The sequence below is a fragment of the Corvus hawaiiensis genome, chromosome 3, assembly GCF_020740725.1.
Source record: "Corvus hawaiiensis isolate bCorHaw1 chromosome 3, bCorHaw1.pri.cur, whole genome shotgun sequence".
Taxonomy (NCBI): domain Eukaryota; kingdom Metazoa; phylum Chordata; class Aves; order Passeriformes; family Corvidae; genus Corvus; species Corvus hawaiiensis.
The window spans coordinates 63,510,249-63,526,672 of NC_063215.1; the positions used below are offsets into that span (position 1 = coordinate 63,510,249).

The 16,424-nt window shown below is 37.3% G+C and overlaps 1 protein-coding gene across 3 annotated transcripts in view; it reads left to right on the forward strand.

Moving 5' to 3' along the window:
• TMEM181 (transmembrane protein 181) overlaps nt 1–16,424 on the forward strand; it is a 36,850-nt gene that overhangs the window by 12,232 nt on the left and 8,194 nt on the right. For all 3 annotated transcript variants that reach the window (XM_048297495.1, XM_048297497.1, XM_048297496.1), the window contains 12 exons: nt 1,504–1,607; nt 6,517–6,572; nt 7,808–7,898; nt 8,451–8,569; nt 9,635–9,751; nt 11,645–11,725; nt 12,737–12,836; nt 13,519–13,649; nt 14,255–14,346; nt 15,395–15,452; nt 16,125–16,227; nt 16,324–16,375. In XM_048297495.1, coding sequence (XP_048153452.1) covers nt 1,504–1,607; nt 6,517–6,572; nt 7,808–7,898; nt 8,451–8,569; nt 9,635–9,751; nt 11,645–11,725; nt 12,737–12,836; nt 13,519–13,649; nt 14,255–14,346; nt 15,395–15,452; nt 16,125–16,227; nt 16,324–16,375 — 1,104 coding nt within the window. The remainder of the gene's footprint in view (nt 1–1,503; nt 1,608–6,516; nt 6,573–7,807; nt 7,899–8,450; nt 8,570–9,634; nt 9,752–11,644; nt 11,726–12,736; nt 12,837–13,518; nt 13,650–14,254; nt 14,347–15,394; nt 15,453–16,124; nt 16,228–16,323; nt 16,376–16,424) is intronic.

The window sequence follows — 16,424 nt, forward strand, 5'->3', positions numbered from 1 at the left end:
TGATGCAGAGTTTCTGCTGTGTGTAAAGATGTATGGCAAGTATTTTGCAGGTGCTCTGCCTGGAGTTCTGCATGGCCAGTTTGTGCAGACTCGTAACATTTGCAGTTACTTGCTTGCAGTTCTCATTACTTCTGTGGGGTTTCCCCCCTTTCCCACCTCCTTTGTGTGTTAATAAATTAAGATTTGGATCTCTCAAACTTTACAGTGAAGGAATAATGTAATTTTTTTTTTTTTGCTAGTGCTTCATTTGTAGAGAATGTAGTGATTCTCAAAGAAAACAAAGGCTTGTACTGGTTTAAAGTGAATTGTTTGCTTTGCTTTTAAGGGCTGCCATGCATGCAGCCTGGTCCCAGGGCTCAGGCTGGGCTTATGGGAAGAATTTCACCACCTTTTCTGCAATTCTTTGCTAATGTGGTGAACCAGTAAGAGCACCATTCAGCTGGCAAAAAGAAGTTGTTTTATTCCAAGCTAAAAGGGAGCACTGTCATTGAAGTCTTACAGTTTCATTTCTTGCCATGGTGCTCATACACCCCATCAGCCCCCCAGTCCTACAGCTTTCCCATGTAAACTGTACAGATTCCTGTGATCATACCTACTGGAACAGCAGTAGAAAGCCAGGTATATAGTGGCTCAGTTCTGGTGTAACTCAAGAATTTTTTGAATTATGTGTTTAACAAAAAGGAAGATACAGGAGGGATACCTTATCTAGGATTAATTATTTGATCATATTTCCCTTAGGCTAACAGAACTGGAAGTTACCTGTTCTCCAGGGAATGCAATTGGTCTTTTGAATACACCCTGCCCTCCCCCCCTTCCATTTTGTCTTTAACCTAATGATAACCACCAAAGCATAGTGCAAGAGATGACATTGTTTGTATGTGTATTTGTATTTTAGGTGTCCGATAGTAAACTTAAGTTCAGGTTTCTATTTCCCAAGCTTTGGTGGAGCTCAGACAAGAATTCAAAGCCTGAGCATGCGCATCTAGCAGATCTGGAGTTCTGCCCTACTCCTTGTTAGGGATGATCCTGCAGGGGTGAAGTATATTTATGGGGTATAGACAGCTCTTCAAGATCCTGTGCAGGTAACTGGGTTCTTAGTGATGTCTGTCCCTTTAAATTAAGCTGTCATTGCAAGAGACATAGTGTCTTGGATGTTTAAATTATTTTATTTAATTATGTACGAAATAACAAAACCACAACTTTTTCTCCCTCTAACAAATGTTTTCTATTGCTCAAGTCTTAGGACAATAGAAAACCCTAGCATAAAAAGAATGGGCAAAATTCATACATTGTGGAGCACAGATATGTGTGCTCATATATATGTTTAATAATTCGTGTTGTTATCCTTGCTCTATGAAGCAGCATTAATATTATTTTTCTTAGTGTTACATGTTACCTCAGAGTTTGGTTTAATTTTCTTTGTTGAAGAATGAATGGGGTCTATTTTCTGACCCTTTAGAAATATGACTGACACTAATTCTGTGGTTCTTTTGCTTCCTGTAGGCTGGCCCCGATGCGATTGTATACACTGTCCAAAAGGCATTTTGTTCTGGTCTTTGTAGTATTCTTTATTTGTTTTGGTCTGACAGTCTTCATAGGAATAGCAGGTAAGGATGTTCTCTTTTTAAAAGATTACAGTTCTCCTACATTTTGTCTAAACCTGTTGGTATTTATGGATGTATTTAAGTGCTAATGAGCTTACTGCTCCTGAGATGTCTGAGCAAGGGACAGGGAAGTGTTTCTTCCATCTCACTTTTTCATGGGAGTACTACCTACAAAGACTTAGCATTTGCAACTGCATTGCAGGGGAGAGTCAGTAAAATGAAACAAAACAGCTTCATTGTAACATAATTTTTCAGCAGACTGCTACATTAATTCTTTGTATTTCTGTCTGTAAAGTGGTGGTGCTAGTACTTAATTTCCTGTGAGGACACTGATAACTGTTCGTAAAGTCTTCTAAATGTTTGGGTGATAAATGCCACAGAAATACAAAATATTTTAGTGTAAAAATACGAACTTCACTTGTTAAATGTGTTAGCTTAGGTCTCTGGTTTCGAAGATCTTTGGAAGAGTCCTGATGTGACCTGGGAGGCTAAGCAGTTAGTGCCTGGGTGCTTTTCCTGGAGATCAGAGAGATTTGTGGTAGTCTGGTCAACAAAGATGCAGTATCACTAGGGAGTTGAAAAGCAAGGGAGCCCTCTTTATTTCATGCCAGAGGGCTTTTCCAGGGCTAAAACATTCTTGAAAAATAAGTCAGTGTGCTGCCATGGCAGTGTTAAATATACTAATATTGTGCTGTCAGGAGAGCTTTATCAATACAGAAATGACAGACAGGTAGAGGGGAAGGGAGGGACTGCTAGTGATTCCTTAGGTTTTAATTTTTATATTTTTCAAATCCATACTGCCTAGTGTGTAACTCTGAAGTTTCTTGTGGCCTGCTAGCTACTGTTCTCTCATGCTGGTTAGACATAACAAGCCTCTCCAAGCTTGCTTTCCAAGGACACCCAGATTGTCCTAGGCCCAAAATGTGTGAACCAACGTTGTAAGAAGGGGAGTAAACTTGGGGAAATTACATCATTAACTGAAGTTGTAATTGGAAAATTGATCCTGATATGCAAATGGACCAAACTTACAAAAGTGTGAAGAACTCGTGACTCAGGATCCATCTTGGGTGGAGCCTTTTGACTGCCCGAGGTGTGCCTTTGAAGGCCCTTCAAATAAGTACCTTTGTTCCCTTATTCTTGTCTAGTCTCTGTTTTTAGGTGGCCATCTCAGGCATCACTAGTCAGTAAGCAACCCACTCCCTATATAAGAATTACTTTAGGTTGTTATCATCTTCCCCAATTTGCTGCTGACTTCCACATCACCCAGCATGTCCAGTGTGTTCTCCTGTGCCCCTCTCTGACACTTTTTGACCTGTCTGTTGGGTTGTCTCTACCTCTGCCCTGTCCTTCACCTCCTTTAGAGGGAGAAGGGCTGCCCAGGCCTGGGAGCCATCCAGTCCTGCCAGCCTTGGAAAGAAGGGCAGATTAATTGGAGACAGCTGTTCAGGCTTTTTGTGCCCATCTGTGCCTTGTAGGGAATAGATTTTTCATAATAGCCTTAAATAATAAAATTTGTCTGTGAAATAAAACCTTCTTTCCTGCTGTTTGATTTATTATAGCAGCCGAAGGCCTAAATATGCTTTCAGTTCATAAAGGTTAACTGCTGATATTCCTGTGACTTGCTGAAGGATGCTGAAGGGCATTATTTGGCCCCTAAAATACTGCATAAACACATTTGCAAAAGCACATTTTATATGAATGATAAAGGGGAAAAAAGGAATTATTTACTTTAGTGTAATTTGGCTATTTGGCTTTAAAATTGAACCATATTTGTAGTTGTGTACTTATACTGCCAGGCTGCAAGAAATTAAAGAAAGGTGTTTTATGTAAGACTAGGCAAAAAGCAATGCTCCTGGAAGACAAAACTGAGTGTTTTGTTCTTAATCAGTAGCAGAACCTGACCTGGCATGGCTGTGGGATTCTCTTCCTTGTAAGATTGGTCTGCTGGATAGTTTGGCTGACATAATTCATTATAACTTAAATATTTTTAAAAGAATGCTGTTTACCTTGGGAGGAGACTCACAGAACAATTACTGTGATATTCCTCGTGGCTTTTCTTGACAGCTGCTTGCTTCCTGTGAATAGAAGGAGAGGCCCTAACAACAGAATGCTCCCTCATTAAAGGGTACAGTCTGAGAAAAGTTCACCAAACCCGCTGAGTAAATGCAAGTGTGGGAGATACCCCCATATTTTCTGTGCTACCTGAATATGCCACTGACCACAGTCTACATCTCTACTTGTAGTTCGGGAAGCCTGGCAGAAATCTTGCTTTTCATCTGAGAAATAAAGACAGTTCTTGTAACCCAAGACAGACAGACTTGTTTGGTCTTTTTTCCAAGTTGCACTCACTTTCTTTCCCTTTTCCCAATGGGTCTGTGTTATCTTTGGGGTGAGACAAGTGCAAAGGAAATCCAAGGTGCAGAACTCATTTTCTGTAGCTGTGCAGTTCATCACCTCAGGGTGGTTCTTTGCCTTTGTCTGTGATTCTGTTAAGTGAGCAAGACTAAAAGAAAAACAATAACTATTTAAATTAGTCTTCATTTGTTAGTAATACAGCCACAGCATCATTTTGGTCAGTTGCTTTAAAAAGCTTTTATATATCATTTGCTGGAGAAGTAGCAGTTATAGCACTAGAACTTCATTATTTGCTTGGTTGTTGTCCTTAAAAATTTGACTGTGATTTCTCTGTTCCAGTATTGGTTCCTATCTTCCGATTAAAAAAAAAAAACCAACCTTAAAAAAGGCTAATTCTATTTGTTTTGTCAAGACTTAATTACTGACGTGATGGCTCACCAACTGTGAACACCCACTGAAACTCAATTATGCTTTTTAAAACAAAAAATGCCTTTCAAAAATCTGGTTTATATGTACTTGAGAACTGAAAAGTTCAATGATACAGAACTGATTTTATAGGGGGTGGCTGTTGGTGATGTTACACTGCAATTCTAATATGAAATTCTGTCTGTGATGGCTGAAATTCTTAATTTTTCCTTTTAAGTCTGTAAGATGGTTAATATTGTTATTAGAGCGGTTGCAGGAGCCCAAGCAGTGCTGCACGTTTAGAGCTCTCATGACAGCTAACCTAAAATACTTCTTGCACAGTGATCCCATGTTGCTCATTTATAAACTTCCTTCTTTTCCATTGTTTCTCCGTAGTGACTTTGAAGTTTTTGGTTTTTGTGAGAAACTGCTCTTCTTGCATAATTTTTGTAATACTGAGTTTGTGATTGAAAGAGCATATTTTGAGGATTAATAAATTCCGTTAAATTACCAGACCAAATATATACAGGGAGAGACCATTTGGACAGAGGGATCTTACTGGCCCAAATACAGGTGTTTATGTCCTGCTCATGTCAGGAGAAATTGCTTATACAGCTTCCATGCAGTTATCCTGCTATACATCATCTCTGTGTGTTCACAACCTGCTGTATAGTCACAGATCTTTGCCTACTCTTCCCTGTCACTTTCCTGGTTTAGTCCTTTCATGTTTTGTGTACATAAAAACGTGTGCGTTCTTCTCCTCAGTACTGCATGCTCCTGCATATCAAATAGGAAATTGGACCGCCGTCTGGAACCACCTTATCAGGGGATACACACAAGATGGGGCTTTCCTCAGAGGTGCATGATGATAGGGGGAAAGGCAACACAAGCTGGAACACAAGAAATTCCAGTTAGATATTAGCAAATTTTTCTCACTATAATGGTGGTTAAATACTGGAACAGGTTTCCCAGACAGGTTGTGGGAGTCTCTGTCCTTAAAGATCTTAGAGACTTCACTGGACATGGCCCTCAGCAACCTGATCAAATTAAACAAGGGTGTGAACTAGATGTCCTCTGTATGTCTCTTCTAACATAAATTATGGTTTTATTGCTTCCCCTTTGCTGCATACAGTAGGGTGTGAATGGATGTGTTGGTCAGTACATGCTAAGTGTGTGTGTGTCCATATCCAGAGTGATTGGAGGAGTGGTTGCAGAAAAGCTCTGATAACGAGCTGAGCATCTCTGACTACAATTGGACATGAAATTATTTATTAAATAGATTGTCTGCTGCAGGAGAAATTGCTTATACAGCTTCCATGCAGTTTTCTTTATTGATGTGATGATACACATAATATATGATAGCCCAGTTTTCTGTAGAAAAGGAGGGGGCCAATCTGAGTAAATTGAGAATTGTTGCTAAACAAACATGTGATTGGGCTTAAACAGACCAATGCAATGAAAATCCATCATTAGTCAGAAAGTGCTGTTACTGTGATTGTATAGGCAAGTACTACACGTACTTAAAAAGGCTTTAGCATCATGCACCAAATACAATGGGATGCATTTGCCCTGGTAGCTGAGCCTTGAGTGCAGCGCATTACGGACACTGTGCTCCGTGTAAGCCAGGTAGCGGTAACAGTTTGGCCGTGGAAAATTTGTACTGCTATTTAACGTGCGGTTTTTTCAGGTGTTTTCTGCAGTCCTTGTTGACCTTTGAGTTGCTGTAACAACAGAACCACCGGTGCTTAGCTAGCTTTTTCTGTAGCTGAGTGCTTTCATGACTGCACTCCCATAAAAACCTTGGGATATATGTATATAAATATTGTGTGGTTTGTTGTAGTAGTTTAGAGTACACATTCAGGGCTTCTGACATGGAGTTCTTGATTTATAATTTACTTCCAATTTAATCATTCCTAGAAATACTATGGCAGAGATGCTTAAAGGAACATGCAGGTCAGATTTGTAAATTATATTGAAATATCCAAGCGCTTTACCCTTTATCCAAAACATCTGAAAAGTGGAATACTGTTTTACTTGCTTTGCAGGGAGGTATTTTGTACAGTCTTTTGAAAGCCTGTATTTACATCATTATTTATCAGTAATATGTATACTTCAATATTATTTTCTCTCTTCCTTCTTATATATTGTAAAGGTCCTAATGTAATTGAAACTTCTGTAGCAAGAACTGACTTAAATAACAGCCTAAAGGTAAGAGTTAATAAATACTGTTGGATTATATGAATGGCTTTATTTAATGTTAGTAATGTTAAACATTTCCCTCCTTTCCTCCAGTTATTCTAAATGTCTTAGTGGTGCTTTCCAGTTTGAAGCTGAACATGTAATACTGTACTACCACTGTGTTACCTCATGAGTAGCCCAGCAGCAATTTCTGGTCTCTTCCTGTTGCGAGCAGGTCAGGTGGAGAATTCTAGGATGTTTCTGCACTAGGCAGTTTCTGATAAAGAAATGCATGAGTTTTTCCCTGGTGAATTAATGTTGGAGATTCTTGTAGGGAGTTCAGAAACAGAAATTGAGAACATGCATTGAAAAACAATACACTCAGTGGCAACTAATGATGTCTCTCTTGTGATTTCCCGTTCTATCATCTGTAAAGAAATACTTCTTTCTCTTGTTATTTGTTCACTATCATGTGACCAAGATATGGGATCTGGCTTTCTAACAGGAAAATTCACATGTTCTTAAATGCTTTCATATTTTGGTTCTCAGTTCTTGCATTTTTGTTTGTCTGGCTCTTCACTATCAACTTAATATCTAAAGTATTTTTTGTGAAAGCACTAAAAAGGTTTTGTTGTGGATTTTTTTAAAATACTCTGGGACATTTCTTTTTTTTAACCTATTAGTCACCTCTATATATTTGGATTGATACAGTACTGTGGGTGGATTTTATTTTTTTTAAAATACATCTTGATTTCAAATTAGAGAAGTCTTTCTTGCATGTAGGTTTTATCTTTAATGATATCTTGCATTCTTTTGAACTGAATGTGGGATTTTTAGAAAACCTAATGGAAAACAGGGCTTTTTTGTAATTATAGTTGAACAAGTTTAAAACTGTGTAGCAGATGAAGGCCCACAAATCTGATTTTTGAAGTAAAGTGCTAAAATTATTTCTTATATTCAGGCTAGGCCTCAGGATTTTGTTTTTCATATCTGAATTCCTGTTTTATTGCTGCTGCTTTGATGGGCTTTAGGTAGTCATACCTTCCCTTACTGCAGTGCTGTGCAAAATAAATGTGCTGTTTAAACTACTTCTCTGTAAGACTTCTATGTCAGCTGCTTATCACACTGTCCATGGAGTAGCACATATAAATCTCTTCTCAAAAACATTCTCACAAACATGATTGACATGCCTTTCATCGTTGTAACTACAGCTATGTCATGTAACAGTGTAAAGGCTGGTGCTAACTTTGTGGGGTTTTTTACAGCTGAAGCCATTTAATTTAAGTTCGCCACCACTGTCAACTTACAACCAGCAGCTGTGGCTGACCTGCGTAGTTGAGTTGGACCAGCACGATGGTGAGACTCCTACCTAATTCTCAGGAAATTGCTATAGCAACCTGTCTATTGTATCTTTAATTTCATCTGTTACGCACGATCCTGTTGCTTTCTGGCTGTGGTTGGTGGGTTTTTCCTCTGATATGCTTTTCTTCCACTTCACCCCCCTCCCTTGGTAAAGACATGGACAGCACTGATTGAATTGGAAGCAACAGGAGTTGGGGAAAAGTTGTTATTCCTGTGAAAACAGTAGTATCTAAATAATCTGTGTATTTCTTTCTTCATTTTGGGGGGAATTAAGTGTGTAGATTGTAATGATACTGATTTTTCAATAAAGCTTCCCTTTATTATATATGTGAGAAATACTGTATTAGTAATTGTTAATCTGTCAAGATTCAGTAAAGGGCTTGTGACTTACTGCCTACATATAAAAATACCCCTACTCCAGTAATGTATAACTGAGTAAGTCTGAGTAGTATTTGGATAGCATATGTATTTTAAATGATTTTGGAACTCTGTGAGATTTCATTTCTGCATGTAGCAATAGATTAATGTTTTCTGTTTTAATCCCAGTATCCCTCAAGAAGAATGTGACTATGATAGTCAAAGTACTGGGAGTGGTGAAGGATGGAAGCACACCATATGTTAACAACCAGGTTCATAATCGGACAAGATTACTCAGTTGTGCGCAAGTATGTACTTGCTTAAAAAAAGCTCTGGTGTACTGCATTTTCTTTAAATCTGTGTGCATGCTACTTACACTGCAAATAAGAAGAATGTGTCTGTTAAACACGTCTCAGGAAAAAGTCTACAGGACAGTTTTATTTGTAGTGGCAATGTGGGCAGTGATGCTGACAAGACAGCTGCCTGTCCATCACTTTTCTGTTTACTTCTGTGACTTCTGTCTACTGCCTGTTAAAGACCCCTTTTTCTTGTTAGAGTTGCTCTTTGCCAGTAAATCAATGGGTCCTGTTCAGTCACTAAACAGATTTAGCAGTACTGAAGAAAGGAATTTTGTAGCAGAAGATTGGCTGTGAGCTTCCAGAGGAGAGAAAAATTCTTCTCCAACACCTTGCAGAGTCTGCTTGAAATCAGCTGGCTACTGTGTTCTGAAAAAGCTAAATTTTTTTGTCACTGTGAAAAAATGTTTGGATATTCTAATGTAATTTGCACTGAAATTTTTAAGATTAAAGACATCCAATCCAGCTTCTCCAGATGCAAATCCTTGAGGAAGGCCATAGCTGAAGTTTTTTATGATAAGCATATATAGTAAATCAAGTGTTTTATTTTTATATAGATATATGCACATATCATTGAAATTTGCAGAAATTAATTACTAGTGCTCCATTAGGTTTAATTACACAGCCAAGAGAGCAATATACTTGGCTTTTATCTTTTCTCTTATTAACTTTAAAAAATGAGTTAGTACAGGATAGCCCCATCTCTTCAGCTTGACCCGACAGAGTTATTCAGATCCATCCTGGTGCTGAAAGCAGTTGCTTTCACCAGCTTAAGTGAAAAGCTGGCCCTGTTTATTGTTCAGTCATTGATCCACCTGACTGACTTTATCAGTATCTTCTGCTCTCTCTGGTATCTTTCAAGAAAGTCCTGATCAGACTGATTGAGATTGGTGAGATATATAATAAATATCATCAATATTGAACCATTTAGAAACAAATTCTCCAACCTATACGAAGAGCGCATGTTCTGGAATAATTTGAAGCCTTCTATGTACTATTCTCTGTGTGTGTTCACAGAAATGCAGTGAAATCATTGTTGCTCATCTGGGCTACCTGAACTACACTCAGTACAACATATTTGTTAGCTTTGAAGATCTAAAGTTAACGTACACCATCCAGAATATTACTTTCACAGTAAGTATAAAGCTTTGTACTAGTAAAAGAAGTCTCTTTAATGCCGTAGAAGTGTGCTTTATCTGTAACAAAGAAGTATCAGATTTTTGAAGATAAATAAAAAAATGTACCATAATTATTTTTTCTGTCACTACTCATGTCAGAGCTGTTATAGCATTTACTGTTGATAAGGGTCTAGACCAATTTTTTAAACTCTGTAAGGAAAAATTTTTCTCTCAGAACTACTACTGCTGTTTTCTGTAACATAAATTTAGTCTGAATGCTGGGAGATACTTTTTACAATAGGCAAGCTAGATTAGAAATCCAATTTTCTGCATTTGGTTATAGAGATGTTGCCTGTCTGAAGGATGGTATTTTTTTCAGCCTCTCCAGGAGGTATATCAGAATTATCAAAATTTTCCAGACTTCATGAAAGTGTGGGCTGGAAAGGTTTAACAAAGTCAAAGAAAAATGAAGAGATTTTTTTGGGGGGTGCTGTGCTTATGAGGAAGAGAATTTTTATTTTTTTTCAGCTAACACAAGCAGGTTACTAAAATAACTCACTAAAATGACCTCCAGTGGAATAACTATCTCAGTTCATAGTGCTAAAGATTGCTTATAAAACACTTATATCATGTGTATTGATTGACTCCAGGAAGAAATTTAGAAACATTTGCATTGGGAGAAGAGGGAACTGAACTAAGTTTATAACACAGGTTACTATGGTATATAGCATTCAGTGTGTGAGAGCAGGTTGCAACCAAAAATCTTACTGTAAAGGAAAAATATTTTTAATATACTGAATTAACTTTCTAAATATTAATATTTTTAATATTCTAATGCATAAAGCACATAATTAAAAATAAGCTCTAGGGGGAAAAAAACCCCTAAGCTCACAAACTCTTTATTTAGTGCCAGATTTCAAACAGAACAAAGTGTTGGGGCATTTGTAGTTGTACAGTTTATTATCTTGCTTTGCAGGCTGCCTTTAAGGCAGCCCTGTGTGTAACCCCAAAACCACCCCAACCCAAACTTTCCCGCAGCAACTAACATTGTCATATTTATTTCATTATTACAGTTGTTTATGGTGATCTCAGTTGAAATCAATGGATTGCCTTTTGCATAATAGGTTTCTCTACATATAATTTTCATTCTACATTTACAGTTTAAAAAGACAAGACAGAGGTTGACAGATTTAATACATTGAAAGGTAAAGCTTCTTGTTCATATGAGCAGAGCATATATTGTGCCAGGGAGTTTACATTTCAAAAATGGCTTCAGAAGCATGCCAGGTATGAGATAAATTGTCAACAGAGCAGAGTTTATGCAAACTGACATGTTATAATTAATATTTATGCCCTTCTAATAATTACAGTAGAAGAAGGAGTCTTTCCCCCTTAACCCATGTGAAGATTTCTGTGTTTGTAATAAGTTATCCTTTCTTTAACTTCTGAGACAAGTGAGGAAGCTTTAAGAAAACAAACCCCTTACAGAAGTACCCCTGTACCTTTTTGACCTCTTCATAATCAATTTATGCATTGACCTTGGTAGTACAGAAGAACACACTGGATTTACTCATTTATTGGCATTCAAACTTTGATTGAAAGTGCAACTGAAATCAATGAAGACTATCCTTTTTGTCCTGAGAGTGCTTTAACATATAACAGCACCGAGTATGTTACGAAGTGGCAGGATAAAAGAGAAGCACTGCCATTAGGCTGCTTTGCTTATTTTTTTATCAGATAGTCCTGTGAGTACAAATTTATCTTTCCATGGTGACACAGTGGAATTTGGTTGTACCTTTAAATTTTGAAAAGCCACAGAACTTTTCAGTATCTGCATAAAGCGCTAATTATTGATGTCGTATGTAGTCTGTCAAAATACCATTCATTGGGCTCTTCTGTTTTCTTGTAGTGGAAGACCTATAATCCAACTTTTTCACAAGTGGAAATATGGTTCCGATTTGTTTTTGTAGTTCTTACTTTTATGGTCACGGTAAGATTTTGTTTCAGCTTTTCTGGAGTTTAGTATAGAGGCAGCTGCTCTGCAGTGCTGTGTTTAGTAATTTAACCCCAGGCAGCAAAGTTAACATATCAGTGAATGGCTGTAAAAACATTTCTGAAACACTTAACGTATTTCATAGTTGCTGCTATTATGTTTTTACAAGTGGTATTGAAGGGACATTAAGAAAATAGGATAAATGGGAAAACTTGTTTTTCTAAACTCTGGTTTTGGATTAAACAGAAAAAAAATTCTGCTTAGACAAAGGAAATTGTGATGAGATGCTAAAGAAAAGTTTTTTTTTTCTTTGCAGTGTAGGTAGGCTCAGACTTTGGAATAGGATGGCCAGAGTGTGGGCTCTTTGTCTCTGAAAATGAGCAAAACTCAGTTGAATATGACCTGGATCTAACATTAAAATTATCACTGCCTTGCATGTGAAGATGGGCCAGGTGACCTCCAGCGGTCCCTTACAACCTAAATTATGCTATGATTTAGATGATGTATCCTTTCTAACCTGTCTTGCCTCCTGGAGAATAAGTGTTTGGGGAAAAAAAAAAAAACCAACATAAAATCTAAAATCCAGAATTTCCAGAGTAGGGACATCAAAGTCCTGCACACTTGCATAGCATTTTTCTCACATAGATGATGTTGCTCAGGAGGTAACTGAATATAAAATGCAGTCTGCTTTGTAAAAAGTGAATTCAAGTGGAAGTTGTTGATAGTGTGTGACCAGTAATGAGGCAACATTTTTTTTTCCCCATAATGTTGATTTTCATGTACTGGTTGGTTTACTTCTTAGTTTGCTTGAGGAATTAAGTAATTTGCATTGGGGTCAGCAAGCAAACTTTAAGTAGAAACGAGGAGACCTGGCTCCTGTTTTACAGTGTTCTCAGTGGCAAAGACCTCATGAAGTAGCCTTTGCAATGTGCTGTGCTCTCTCTTAGCTCTGGTTAAACCATTGAAGGCTGTATTCCTTCCTTATAAATTGTTGTTGTTGTTTTATAGTGTCTGTTTGCACATTCCCTGCGGAAATTCTCCATGAGAGACTGGGGTATTGAACAGAAATGGATGTCCATCCTACTTCCTCTATTGCTACTTTACAACGGTACGCGTATCCTGGAATTTCTAGAAAGCCTCCTTTTTAAAAAAGAAGTAGAAAAAAAAAGAAAGAGAAGGCAAAATGAAATTTCTCCTTGAACTTATAAGCAGCTGTTTGTATGGCTTCAGAAAACTAAATTTAAAAAACCAACCCTTTCCAAGTGTAGCAAATTCAAGGGCATAAGGAGTAGGTGGATTTTGTTCTTCTCAGTCACATGAATGTCAGCTATTTGTTTAAAGCCGTGATTGGAATAGGTGCCTACCATACTGAACCTTTCAGTTTCTGTTTGTCTGCTGTCTTCTTCATTTTTTAGATACTCACACTTTAGTTAAAAATGGAGGCTACTTTTAGTCCAGTAAAACACATCAAATTCTAGCACTTTCTATCAGTACCAAAAGAATATTTGCATCTTAGTCATCGTATGGTAATTTTTAGGTCATCACATTTAACAGTGGTTTAGTAGAAAGTCTAATAAAACTTGACATCTTCTAGAAATGCTGGCAACCATTTGAGTTTCTACAGCAGAGCGGGTTGCTGCTGAAACTTCAGTTTCAGTTACTGGTGTAATTTGAAAAATCTAGGGGTTTTTTGTTCTGCTGTAGATAGATTCTGCTTAACTTTTCATAATGAAAGCTTTTTTCCTCTCTGTTTGACTTCTTTTTTTTTTTTTCCCCTTTTTTTGTTACAGATCCATTTTTCCCCCTTTCTTTTCTGGTGAACAGCTGGTTTCCTGGAATGCTGGATGATTTATTCCAGTCGCTGTTTCTGTGTGCATTGTTGTTGTTCTGGCTTTGTGTCTACCATGGTATAAGAGTACAGGTAAGGGATGCAACACTGTCTTCTACTTAGCGAGGAGACAGGACTTGTTTTGTTCAGTTCTCTCAAAAGGTAACAAAAGTGAAACCAAATTCTTACAAAACAGACATTTATTTTATTCCTAAAATACAATGTGACATGTGAAGCTTTGGAGTTAATGATTTATGGTGAAGTAGATTATTTTGAGTCTGCCAAGCCTAAATGAAACAGACGGGACAGTCATCAGAATTATGATACCATTATGCTTTGTTCTTGCTTGAAGAGTTTTGATGTTGTATGTTGTAGTTGATTGGTTTTTTAAACTACTTTAAAATACTGTGTAAGAGAAATAGGAATTCTGGAGCCTATTCATGTATTTACATTATCAGTGAAATATGTGGGACCTTATAAATAGGATGCTCTAACTCTACTTCATCTTATGAACACAAATGATGATGCAATATAATGTCTTCTCTAGTCACTTGTGCAGGATAAAAATACAGAAGATGAATCTCTTAATCCAGTTCATGTTGAGTGACACAAAGATGATAGTTATTTTATTCTGTCAAGAATGAATAAAATCTTAAATGTGGGTTCACACCTTCACCACACTATTGTTTTCCTAACAGGGGGAAAGGAAGTGCTTAACTTTCTATCTGCCCAAATTCTTTATTGTTGGACTGTTGTGGCTGGCCTCTGTTACACTGGGAATATGGCAAACGTAAGTAATTTAAAATGTAGTGCACAAGTATGAGCTGAGAGTGTTCAAGAATGAGAAGATTGTGTATACCTAGTATATACCTAGTATGCTCTGATTGTGATACAGGAACAGAGTTCAAATTCTTACCTCTTCCTGTTCTGCAAATTGTGACTGATTGAAAACAGTTCTCCATGGACAAGCTAGTAGTAAATAATTTCATAAATCTGAGTGTGATCTAGAAATCGCTACTTTGTCAATATGTTGTGGCTCCCTACAAGAATCACTCCAGTGCTATGTCTCAATTTATTTAAATTTTAGTAGCTGAAGCAACAGTTCGTCTGTAGTTAACTATGACATAGTTTGACCAGACTTTCTGGACTATTATACCTGCTCAGCTGGTACTGACATGGCTCAAGCTCTGCTGTCTTTACTCAAAACTCTGTTCTTTTGCTTGGTTTAGTGGTTCTCCTTTTTTTCCAATTTGTTGTGTCAACATAAAGGTGTCACTCTTCCCCACCCAGAAAACTTCATCCATTTTAGTACATTTGTTGTTTCTATCCTGTTTTAGTCTCAAGTGTTTGCCTCTTATTTTATCTCTCAGAAGGGAGATACCTTCTAACCTTCTCCTTGCCATTGTACCTTGTTGAAAGCAGTGCAGTTGCAGGAAATGCTCATGCTGTTAGTAAAATTGCTATGAGGGAAGGTCTCATGCTGCAGTTTCCTAAGGGTAAAATGTAAACACTGAGTCCTGAAGACTTGTAGGAATCCTGAAGGTTTGTTGGAATTTACAAGATACACATTTTCTAAGAAACAAGTGGGGACATTGGACATGATCACAATTTAAATCCTCCATATTTCTTCAGTTTTAGTTTGCTATATATGGTAAATTGTCGTGACTCCATTGGACTTAATGGCATTGCACCAACTTATACAGCCACACCCTTTTGTTATAAACTCTGCATAGTAACCTTAAACCTTTTCTTTGTGAGTGGGTTTCTTGGTCAGTATGTCTTTTTAACGTTGTCTGGAATTGTGCATGTACCCCCTTTTAATTTTGAATCTCTTCTAGCGTATATGAAGTAAATGATCCTACATATCAATACAGGGTTGACACAGGTAATTTCCAGGTAAGTAAAAAATGTCTTCTTGCTGTCCAATTGTCAGGTGCAGTTAGGCAATACAAGGAAATGGGGTTTGTTCTTCTATTAAAATCTATAACACAATTTAGATGTGTTAGATGTGCTGGTCAGATGGTCTTACTCTGACTAGATTACTTTTGTTTTTGCATTAGATCATGCATAGACCATATTGAGATCCATCCCATTGAGAAAAGTAAATTGTCTTGCAGATCTGGAGACTAAACACCACAAGTTTAGTCACAGACTAAACTGACTGTTTGGATTGAAAGAAAAAAATTTAAGTCTGTTATTAAGTCAGTTTTGTACATCTTAACTCCTGCCAAGGTCCCCTACCCTAGTAAATTTCAGACTTTCTTGTTTTAAAGGAAAATTTGATGTACGTGGGTCCTTGTATTGGTCTTGGGAGCTGTGTTTTTAGAAAATTATTGAGATTCAGCCAACTCTGAACTCAGTTAACAAAATCTGGCTTCTATTAAGTTTCCTTTCTTTACATTCCCCAAAACCTACCTGACCGTATTACCATCCTTGTTTCATGAGCCTACTTTCCCTGCATAAATGGACCATTCTGTGTTGTGCTTTTGGTGACTAATGATTTCTATTGATGGAAGAAGGAATAGATGAAATCTTATTAAATAATAAAACCTAACACTTTTCTTACAGGGAATGAAAATCTTCTTCCTTGTGGTGGCAACCACATACATTCTCTACCTTTTGTTCCTGATAGTGAGGGCATGCTCAGAACTTCGAAACATGCCTTATGTTGGTAAGGAATATTTCTTTTGATTCTTCCCAAACAGGCCTGCTTCTCCTAGATGTAGGTGTAAATTCACTGATAACAACTTTTCTTAATCTTTTTCAGATCTCAGGTTAAAATTCTTGACTGCATTAACCTTTGTAGTGCTTGTCATTAGGTAAGGCTTTTCAAAGTACATTTGTCAGTACTGTAACTTTTCTAACCTT